This window comes from Musca domestica, unplaced genomic scaffold (genome assembly GCF_030504385.1).
Source record: "Musca domestica strain aabys unplaced genomic scaffold, Musca_domestica.polishedcontigs.V.1.1 5, whole genome shotgun sequence".
NCBI classification, from domain to species: Eukaryota; Metazoa; Arthropoda; class Insecta; order Diptera; family Muscidae; genus Musca; species Musca domestica.
This window is the reverse complement of record NW_026712346.1, coordinates 13,625,182-13,637,226: the sequence shown is the minus strand read 5'-3', so window position 1 is coordinate 13,637,226 and position 12,045 is coordinate 13,625,182. Positions and strand designations below refer to the sequence as shown.

Below are 12,045 nucleotides of genomic sequence, written 5' to 3'. Positions count from 1 at the left end.
ACAAACGAAGCGACCAGAGCCAACTGAATGCCTGTGTGGAAAACATAGTATCCGACACTTCCTCTAATGAAATAGCAAAGGTTGTCCGCATCGAACTGCACAGCCATTAGACCGGAGTATTTCAGCAATTTGTAAAAAACACAAATGTATTTGTCTGTCATCGTCGGCGACCGATTGTAAGAAAGCAACTGCCAAACCAAGTTGCTGCTCAGCGTTGTTGCTTTCCCTTAAAGGGAATTCTAATTAATTACTGATGAGATCTAAAACTCGTTCAGCTTTGGGAATGAGTTGACGAGCCAAGAAAATTGATATTTGTTCAAATTTTAATATCAAAAATAACATTGTTTTTTTTTCAGACATGTGCTAGTAGATTTCGAGTGAGATTCTAAAATATTAATAAGCTTACGAGTATATCAAAAGAGTTTTGAATTGCTGATATAAAACCTCATTCAATATTTTCATTTATCCTGGGATGATATCTTGAAAATCTTTTTGATGGATGTTGAATAATCTTGAAGGGACTGAAAATTTTTTCAATACATTTTTTTATTGCCGATAGACATTGATGTATAAATAAAACGGGTCCTGATAGCTATTGTAAAGTGCCGTTGCTTCTTTTCAAAATGTCATCACAAATAGCAACTGAAAACTGAGATGGCATCAACTTCAGTTGGTGAAATGGACATTTTTCGGCAAATTCATTTTTGGGATTGCTGCTCACAATTTGATGGAAATATAACTTAGAATATTTGCTTGTAAACATTTTTAAAATCTTAATGAAATAAAATCATTTGTGCACTGATCGCGACTATCTCAACCCCCAGTGGCCTAATAATTGGCCTAATTAAAAAAAAAAAAAAAAACGAATATATACTAATATACTTGGACATTTTCTCAGTAAAAATTATTTTCAATATTCTCTGTTTATTGGAACAAAAATTGTGGAAAAAAGAAATTGTGCAAATCAGTAGTGGTGTTTTCATTTGCAGAAGTCAAGCAACGGGTTAATCAGTCCAGAAGATGAGGAATTGGAAGTATTACTTACTCCACTCACCAAGATTGTTGTCAAATACAAGAAGAATTTGCATTATCTGTAGGTGGCATGCAACGAGCCTTTATCTACAGGTGAAATGAAGCCGAAATACGTTGAAATACATAGAAATTGAACATTTCTAAATGTGTAGTCTTTGAGTTAACGAATCGTTTCTAAAATGTTATTTTTAATGTTTAAAACATCTCATTACTCAAACCTAAAAATATTGTACAGATACGTGAAATCTTGCAAACTAGAGCTGATAGAGGAAAAACGAAACTCCCTTAGACCAGGCCTCCTCCGAGCAAGAATAATTTCGATACCGCTAGAATATGAGTGAGGATATTTTCCTCGTTTTTCAGTGGGTGCAAAATTCGTTCAAAATCGTTTAGTTTAGTTACACAGCAACATCAAAACTCGTTTGCTGTTACAAACACACCCACACATTAATCAGAAAACAAAATATTTTTCCCTTGGCTACACAACAAAACAGTAGTCTTAACCACTTCTGCTGAAAGTAAATGTAAAACTCTTACACCATAGATACAAATAATAGCACTCAAAATGAGGTCGATTAGTGGAGGAACTAAAACCTAGCACATGCTATAATTCAAAAGAGTGGTCAATGGTCAAACATTTTTCTCTATTAGAGAGAGCCACTAGATTAGTGGCTTTAATCGCATGTGATCCAGGGTCTAGGGTCGGAAATATTTAATTAACTTCATATGATTGACAATCCCACCAGCCTCAATATGATACACTACATAAGAATAATCGGTTTATTCAAATCGGTTGACTAAACGGTTTTTATACTTCCCGTCTAAAATTCGGATAACCTTATCTGTCCGCAATATTTTTTTTAATCTTTTCGACATAACGAGATCTATTTATGGAATAAGTTCTTATATAACTATATCTACGTAATAAATTGTACTTTAAAATAGTCATATGGATTTATTGAGCAAAGATCGGGCAAACGTGAAAAGGAGAATGGAAAATTTGGCCAATAGCGAATATTTCCTTTTGACGTTTTAATGTAATCCACTGTAAAAGGGCGAGAAAAGAATACGACCGCTTCGCTTGGTTGTAGATTCAATTTTCGATCCGGCTTGAAGGATCAATGTTTAGATGAGAAAAGAAAACCAACCGAATGGTTTGGCTGTTGATTCAATTCTGATTTTATTTAAAAAAATTGTTTCTTAAGTGCTACTGAAACTAATCTAACTTATCCTAATCGCAGCCACACAATTATTCTTATCTATTCTAATATTGAATGGAGAACATTGCAGGGCTGCTTGTCACATCATTCTAGTGGTCTTGTGCATCTACTGAGCGCAATGATATCTGTGCGTGTGGGTCATAACCTTTCTTATCTGACACATTATCGTATGCGTCAGCGCACAAGATCACCGAATTGTTCACATGTGGCACTTTATGGCGGCTGGGAAATATGTAATTTTTGAATATTGGTTGTTTATTGCTAGTTTTTCCCAGCGCCTCAACCGCACTCAAAAGTATGTACAAAGTATTTTTCTGGCCTTCATCATCTTCTCAAAAACACAATAACGTGAGTCGAGGACAGCATGGAAAACTACTTCCAATCGTTTGTCTAAACTTATAAGATTCCCCCTCCAAATGTGGGAACTCCTTCCCTTACGATTGTTTTACGATTACGATTGATTTTTTTAATAATATTATTTGTATTATTAAATTCTGGCACAGAAAAAGTCCATACGAGCAGTATTCATCCTCAGGTTTGCTTACTTATGTAGCCTTACTTATGTAGCCTTGTAGCAAAGTCTTAGCGAATATTCAATTTTATATTTTTATCTTAAATTTCCCAAAATAAAAGAGGGGTTTGTCCGTTTTACCAACTTTATTAGTCTGCAGCTCGATCAGAATAGAAAGATGCAACATGATTTCTATAAGGCAGCTTGGCATATGTTAAACTATTACTTTGTCTAGAACTTAACTACTAGTATTGTAAGGCAATATTTTAAAGTTATGCCATAGACAAAAAAGGTATGAACTAAAAAGTTGTCTCATCTGTTATCTTGGAAAAAAGTGGTTCAATAGATGTCGCTCACTAAGTTCTATATATATATATATATATATATATATATATATATATATATATATATATATATATATATATATATATATATATATATATACACAGAGCAACTATTACAATTTCATTGACATATTTTCGAATTGATCCATAGTGCTGTAATTTTATGATCAAGAATTGCAACTTTTCTAGTGAAGTCTGTATATTCATATGCATTCTACAACGCACTCCAAGCATCTTTTGCGGTAGTTGCAATTCCAATGTGCCCCAAGTTGCCGGTTCAACCATCAATGGTATCTCGGAAAAAGCTCTCGCATTCAAATCGGCATCAGTAGCATCATGAACATAGGCCATTCAGCATCCTTTAATAACAATATATGATTGCGCTTGCCTTTTCCAAACGTCAATTTTTTCGCTTCTACGCAATATAGCCGACGGAAAAGACATTTTGTTTTAATTCAAAAAGTCACAAAATTTCAATATGAAAAAATATGTATATATTTTTTCACAATGATTTTTTTCAAACGTTGCTTAGGACCATAACCTTTTATAAATGAATTCGTTTATTGAACTGATTGAAAATTGAGAATACATAATTGACAGAAAGATATTGTTACTAAAGCATACTGAGATTAGGTAAATAATAATAAACCAAGTGTTTTATGCTAAAGTACAATAATTGATTCAAATAAAGATACATTCATGTTATTTATGATGCTGAATTATACCTCCAATAACTATATAAAAGGGCTGCTACAAACTTTTAAAATGAAAAATTATTATGCAGACAAAACGATATTTATTGATAGCAGAGAATTGAAATGCTTGCCTGAATTCGAGCGAGAGTACTCCTCCGATTAGGTAAATTAAATCGAGAATACTCTATTTTCCGTTATCATTTGAATAATAGCTTTGTTTTGCTTATTTTCGAGTGGGAGTAAGATATGCTTGAAATCGAGAAGTTTCTACTCTTGCCGAGCACTCTTCTAATTTGTCATTTATTGAATGAGTCGACGTCAAAAACTGATTGCTACTGCACACACATATCAACGCACAACTGCTTGTAAAACTCGTTTAGAGCTTTAAGTGTAGGCAGGAGTGTATAACGAAAGCTATAAAAAGTATAAACTTTGAATTATCTGCCAGAAGATTATGAATGATATTATCGCTCTGTTGAATGATATTATCACACCACCAGGAGAGAGACATACTTAAAACCATACTGATATGTAGAAGAGAAATAATAAAGAATTACCTCTTCTTGTACATTGTTATTCGGTAATCCAATCGCCAATAATATTAAAATGGGCAACATCCACATTGACATTAAAAACTCAATCAGATGGTTAGATGCCAAGTTGGGTGCCATCATTTGAAAGAAATTCCATATCGATTCATTGATTGTCACAACCATGCATAGCAGCAACGATATTCCATGAACTTTGCTCACGTCCTTCGACACTACTTGGATGATCTCACCTATCGTATGCACTAATGCTTGTAAGAGGACAATGTCTGTGTCAGGGAACATAACATCAGCATGCAATAGTATGTCTTCTAGCTGTTTGGCAATCGATTTAAAAACATTCGAAATTGCTATTACAATAGCACACCATAGGCACAAGATGAGAACCGTTGTTACGTAGCAATATGTGAATAGTGTCCAAAATAGGCACAGTTTTACAGATATAACACCATTGAACCACAACTCATAAAATAACACAAGCAGATTTGCAAAATAAACCAATGCAGCTACAAAGAAAGCAGCCAACATTTTCTTTGAATGCACTGTCGCATGGCAATGGCTCGTGATCCATCTTTTGCACAGCTCCAATATTTGTAGGTTTATGTTTTGATTAGAAATCAACCAGAATCTGAGAATAATATTTGTAACAAACGTGGACTCCACAAGTATATAGTTGTAATAGTATTCAGTAGCCATAAAGTCAGCCAGTAAAAGCGATTCTCGAATAAGATACGCCAGCACAACCGAACTGACTAGCGTCAGCTGGATACCCATAGGGAAGAAGTAGTAAATTAAACAGTTTCTAACTTTCTCACATGACTTTGAACCATCAAAAGGTACTGCCGTTAAACCCGAAAGTCTCAACAACTTGTAAAATACTTCGAATTCTTCCGACATTTTTCCATTAAGGTATCACGAATAATAAAAACTCACTAACACTTCGATGTCTCGTAATCAATCTTCAAACAATCGCCGAAGTGAAGGAATGTATGTTCTGGAAGTAATTTATTTACGTTATCGAAAGGCGTTCATCGAAATGTGTAGAGGAACTTGAAAGGAACTTGAAAGGAAAGTGTGTGGTTTGGGTACGATTGTGTCGACACACAGAGATTTTAATCGACAGGATTTTTGAACAATGTAATGGCTCTGAAAAAAGTGATTTAATTTTTATTAACTAATCCAAGCGGCTATTAACTAGTCCAATTTAACCTCATTATACAGTGATGTGGCAACATTGGAGATACAAATATTTATACAAATAATTTATTGAATATATATATATATGTATATATATACATATATATATATATATATATATATATATATATGTATATATATTTATATATATATATGTATATATATATATATATATATATATATATATATATATATATATATATATATATATGTATATATATTTATATATATATATATGTATATATATATATATATATATATATATATATATATATATATATATATATATATATATATATATATATATATATATATATATATATATATATATATATATATATGTGTATATATATATATATATATATATATCTATATATATGTGTATATATATATATATATATATATATATATATATATATATATATATATATATATATACACATATATATATATATATATATACACATATATATATATATATATATATATATAGTGCTGGTAATGCAGGTTTAATCTACATCAAATGTTACTTTATGTGTCGCCAAAAGACCAATTTGAGAGATGATAAACTGATGGCAAAATCTCATGGTTATGGTCATAATAGAGGAGTTAAGTTTAACTGTGCTCTCTATCATCAATCATGAGGTGGACAGAACTAGACACTTTGCAGCTTGCTTTCTAAACGATACGAATTTAAAATTACAGCGCATTTGATTGGAAAAAGTAGCACAGACATGCTACAATACAAAGAATTGATAACTAGTATATATATATATATGTATATATATATATATATATATATATATATATATATATATATATATATATATATATATATATATATATATATATATATATATATATATATATATATATATATATATATATATATATATATATATATATATATATATATATATATATATATATATATATATATATATATATATATATATATATATATATATATATATATATATATATATCGCTTTATTTGAGCGTTTTGTTTTTCAAAATCTTGAACCCTATGAAATTCCATGCAGTTTCCCTACCGCCAACACCACTCTGGTTATTCGTCCTCGTCGGGAAATTGTGTCATTTTCCTGTTAAATTAATGTAGGAGAATTGTTATTATCTTAATACTTATTAAAAATACGTTGATTTATCCAAAAAATGGTAAAAACCTATAATATTAAAAAAAAATATTTTCAATTATCCCCTTGTCTTTGCTTTTATATTTTAAAATTTATCTTCACGGACATCTTCTATATAAGGGTTATAACAAATAGTGCTGGTAATGCAGGTTTAATCTACATCAAATGTTACTTTCTGTATCGACAAAAGACCATATATATATATATATATATATATATATATATATATATATATATATATATATATATATATATATATATCTATATCTATAAAAGAGGAAAATGTTTGTACGTTTGTTTGTTTGTTTGTTTGTTTGTTTGTTTGTAATTTATGGACTCGAAAACTGCTGAATAGATTTTTCTGAAAATTTCCATATATACTGCAACATCGCCTGAAAGTAACATAGGCTATATAAATTTTTGAATTTCCACTTGGAACTGGAGATATAGCATCAGAATCGGAGGTACCTCCCAAAAATTTAGATTTTATATGCACATATCTATTGATCGGTTAAAGATACAGTCTCCAAATTTGGAATGTGTAACGGAATTTGGAACAAAAATAAGTTTGCTAAATTATATTGTAATCGGTTCAGATTTGGATATAGCTCCCATATATATTTTCGACCGATTTCGTTCATTTGATGCCTCAAACACAATATGAATGTTCGATTCCAATGAAATTTGGAATATGTGACGGGATTTGATCCGACAATAAATTTGTCAAATTATATTGAAATCGGTTCAGATTTGGATATAGCTCCCATATACATTTTCGGCCGATTTCATGTGATTGGTGGACCAAACAAGATATGTATGTCCAAATTTAATGAAATTTAAAATAAGTAACGGAATCGGGAGCAAAAATGAATTTTTCAAATTATATTGAAATCGGTTCAGATTTGGATATAGCTCCCATATATATTTTCGGCCGATTTCAAGCATTTGATGCACCAAACACGCTATGTCTCCCCAATTTCAATGAAATTTGAAACGTGTGATAGATTTTATCTAAAAAAATTTATTACCCAAATTATATTGAAATCGGTTCAGATTTGGATATAGCTCCCATATACATTTTCGGCCGATTTCATGTGATTGGTGGACCAAACAAGATATGTATGTCCAAATTTAATGAAATTTAAAATAAGTAACGGAATCGGGAGCAAAAATGAATTTTTCAAATTATATTGAAATCGGTTCAGATTTGGATATAGCTCCCATATATATTTTCGACCGATTTCATGTATTTGATGCACCAAACACGCTATGTATCTCTAATTTCAATGAAATTTGAAATGTGTAGCGGAAATTAAAACAAATATACATTTGTCAAATTATATTAAAATCGGTTCAGATTTGGATATAGCTCTCATATATATTTTCGACCGATTTCAAGTATTTTATGCACCATACACGATATGTATGTTCGATTTCCAAGAATTTTGGAATATGTAACGGGATTTTGATTAGAAAATAAATTAGTCAAATTATATTAAAATCGGTTCAGATTTGGATATAGCTCTCATATATATTATCCGCCGATTTCACATATTTGATGCACATTTGACAAATTATATTCAAATACGCTCAGATGTGATTATAGCTCCATATATATACTCAGCCGATTTCACATATTTGGTGCACCCAAAGCGAGAGAGACAAAATCTGGCACCAGCAAAAATTGCACAATTATATTGAAATCAGTTGAGGTTTGGATATAGCTAACATATATATTTCGGCCGATTTCATACATATTATGCACCAAACACGATATATATGACCGATTCCAATGAAATTCAGAATGTGTGGCGGAATTTTGTTATAATAATAAATGTGATAAATTAATTGGAAATTAGTTAAGATTTGGATATAGCTCCCATATATATATTCTCGGCCGATTTCACATATTTGACGCACCAATTTCAATTAAATATGAAAGGTGTAGCGGAGTTTGGTGTAAAAGTAATTTTTTTTAAATTATATTTAAATCGGATCAGATTGGGATATGATTTTAATAAGAACCATTGACCCACAACGCCTTAGGCTAACACTAAAAAACAACACAACAATTTAATTGAAATACGCTTATTACGGCGAAGTATGTTGCTATCTCGAATTCACTACTTGCAATAGAAATGCCACTCTACTTAAAAAAATTGCAGTTTCCTGCACGCTTGGTATTTGCTATGAAATAAATAAATCCAAAGGACAAACCCTTCGTGTATGCATGTCATGTTACTGCTTTTGTAATGATTTTGTTTATTAACGCATTAAATTAGTGCAATATTTTTTTTTTTAATTTTTAAATTTGTTTTTCTTTATCCAACATATATTCGTAAATAAAATTTTGAATGCATATAAAATCAAAAGGGGTAGCGAAGCGCACCGGGTTCAGCTAGTACCTTATAAAAACTATTAATTAGCCTTGGAGGCTTTAGTATTAACAATGAATTGAATAACGAAAGAATAGTGACCCCCCTTAGAACCCCCACAGAAAAAGGACCAGCAAAGCGGACCGGCTTATTTAGGATTTGCTAAATGGTATTGCATTTGGTACAATTTAAATTTTGGGTGGACCGGTAGAGTTGGAATCCTGAAATTTGAAATTAAGATTTCTTTTGAACTGTATGATGTTGGTAGTTATGAAAATTTGTTATATACTATTTTCCACTTTGAGAGGTTAGTATACATTGGGAACTTCAAATACCAAATTTCGAACAATTATGTGGCTAAAATCATCATCATTATGTGGCTGAAATCAGGAGGTAGGCTACACGAAAAGGTGGAAAAAAACGTGAGAAAAATATGGGCTGAGTTCGACATTTTTTGTACAGAGTAAACGTACTCACTGGGAACCCTAATTACCAAAACAATTTCCAATATCTATTTTCATTTAAAATGCCAAAAATTAGATAGCAAAGTGAGCAAAGTTTTTGTCCTCTAAGTTCGTGTGATTAGTGATTAAAAATATACAATATAGGGTCTCGATTGGTTGTTTCAATGAGTTACAAACAGGATGAGAACATTCAAGTATGTACGTATTCCCAATAAAGAGTACTTAACTGGTACCTTTCTAGTTTTTATTCCTGATCACTGCCAAAGACAAATGTATTTTGTTGCCCAAACTCCAACAAGAAATCTTAAGTTTAAATCTGTCTTATTAACCTCCTCCTAGAAAAGTGAATTCGACTTCCTAGAATGGACGTACCTGAATGATAAAAGTTTTTTGATATCTGATGATTGGACCAGCGATACTTTGTTTTCGGCAATAAATGCTCCTTTTCCCTTTCCAGATTCAAGAGAAATTGGTAAGTTTTATATCTCTTAATGTCAATGGACAATAACTGAGTGTCATTTCATTTCACACCTCTAGCGCGAGAAGCTGGCAACGCTGATTTTATACAACCCAGTTTAGGACCGTTACAACCGAATTTAGATGACATAGATTTAACTTTTACAGGTATGTCAGAGTACTGTCTTATTTTATTCGTCAAAAAAAAAAAATATTTTTGTCGGCGATTGAAAGCGATTGTGTTATTTGCCAATAAAGATATCGATGACGACACTTAACATTTCTATACTCTTGGTATAAATTTTTTGTTTTCAACATAGAATTATTAACCCATTAGTGGGCAGTGTCCCTTATAAGGGACTCTCACATTTTGCACTGTAGCACTTTCCAATACTCGCTTTTTTTGTAAACAAGTAGGCTATGCCGTTACTGACACTCCAACGAATTATGTTCTATCCCATTAATTTAATTTCTTGCGAGTTGTGTGTTGTATTTTGTGCAAAATATGGAAAACCAATTTGTGAAAAAACAAAAATCTCGAGCTGGGCAAATAAAATTTCAATAAAGTTATGATTCTGTGAATATTTATGATTGTGTTTGTATTGTTATTTGTAAGTTAGTGTAATATACTAGTTTATGCCCAAAAAATAAAATAAATTGTTGTGACACGTGCATAAAGTGACTATGAATGCAACGTCCCCTAAGAGGGACACTGCGCCCGTAGTACAATTGTAATCCACTGATTGAGTAATGAATCTTATATGTGCAGACTTACAGTTTCTGAAATACTGACTGAATTGGATGTTATTGGCGATAATGAGTTGCACGACATTGAAATTTACGCGATCCCACCAATAGATGGTGCAGATACTGATGAAGATACTGATGGTGGTGGCCCATATTTGCATATTTTCTTGATGGTCAGTAGTGAATGCATGGTTGTTAATGAAGAAGTTACATCCCAATGATGCGGCATGTTCAACTCTTCTAAATTGCAACATCATATCTGGAATCGTATGGTACCCCAGCATCAAGAGGTTTGCGCAATAGCAATGTCACTGCAGATACAAGATATGATGGCAGAAACCACATTATTGAATATTCAAAAACAGATAAACGCTGTGGATTATGCGGCAAAAAGTCTAACTTTACTTGTAAGAAGTGTGACAAAGGTCTCCACCCTAAAAATTGCTTTAAGGAATATCATAAGCCAAGTGTACCCAATGCGCAGCGTCCCTTATAAGGGACGGTCCATAACTCCAAAACCATAAGCTTTTTTGAATAAATTATTTTTAAAACAAATTAACTAGACCATTTTTATTTGTAATTGGTGTAAATCGCTTAAAGATAGTGCTCAGGGAACTTCGTCCACTAATGGGTTAAATTCACGATTACCTCCGGTGCCGGAAGAGGGTTCCGATGACATGATCAAAAGTGTTGATTATAACTTTTCATCTATTATGGGTAATTGTCAAGATTTGCACTTATTTAGATTTGTTGCAAAAACTTATTATAAATTATAGGAACTGAACATATGGAGTCAAGCAATATGATGGATGTGTCCGCGTCCAACGTTGTTAGCAGCATGGCAAATGTAAACGAGGATGCCAATATGATGGAATTGAATACACCGATGAATGCCTTAGGTTACACCGATCTCGAGCAACAGTTTGCGACGCGTAGTGCCGCCAACAACAATGTTCAAATGATTGCCTCGTCGGACAATCGAACAGATCAAGGTGCTTTACAGACCTTGAATACAGAATACGCCATTATGGGCAGCACGCAAAATTCCGGCAACATAATGATGTCACAGGGAAATGCCCAAACACATCAACAGCAGCAAATTGACGCCTATGATAATTCAGGTGGACCTAGTGGAGCTACAAATTCTCTAGGATTGGTAGAGAACAGTAATGTGATTGGTAACAGCAGTAATATAATAGGAGGGCGACAAAGCAATAGCAACAGCAATGATTTTCCCGTGAAAAAAGGACGTATATCGAAAAATTCCCAACGGCCGTTCAGGTAAGTGTGAAGAAAATTAAA

The 12,045-nt window shown here is 32.1% G+C and overlaps 2 protein-coding genes across 8 annotated transcripts in view; one reads left to right on the top strand and one right to left on the bottom strand.

The window, feature by feature from the left end:
• The window catches only part of LOC131804950 (gustatory and pheromone receptor 39a), a 39,102-nt gene extending 33,623 nt beyond the window's left edge, over positions 1-5,479 (bottom strand). Inside the window, exon 1 of the mRNA XM_059128189.1 lies at positions 4,360-5,479. Within this exon, the coding sequence (XP_058984172.1) occupies positions 4,360-5,247 (888 nt within the window). The 5' untranslated portion in view covers positions 5,248-5,479. The remainder of the gene's footprint in view (positions 1-4,359) is intronic.
• LOC101899114 (protein WBSCR14 homolog) overlaps positions 1-12,045 on the top strand; it is a 79,597-nt gene that overhangs the window by 62,557 nt on the left and 4,995 nt on the right. For all 7 annotated transcript variants that reach the window (XM_059128187.1, XM_020035254.2, XM_059128184.1 and 4 more), the window contains exons 6-8: positions 9,880-10,012; positions 10,078-10,164; positions 11,520-12,024. In XM_059128187.1, the coding sequence (XP_058984170.1) occupies positions 9,880-10,012; positions 10,078-10,164; positions 11,520-12,024 (725 nt within the window). The remainder of the gene's footprint in view (positions 1-9,879; positions 10,013-10,077; positions 10,165-11,519; positions 12,025-12,045) is intronic.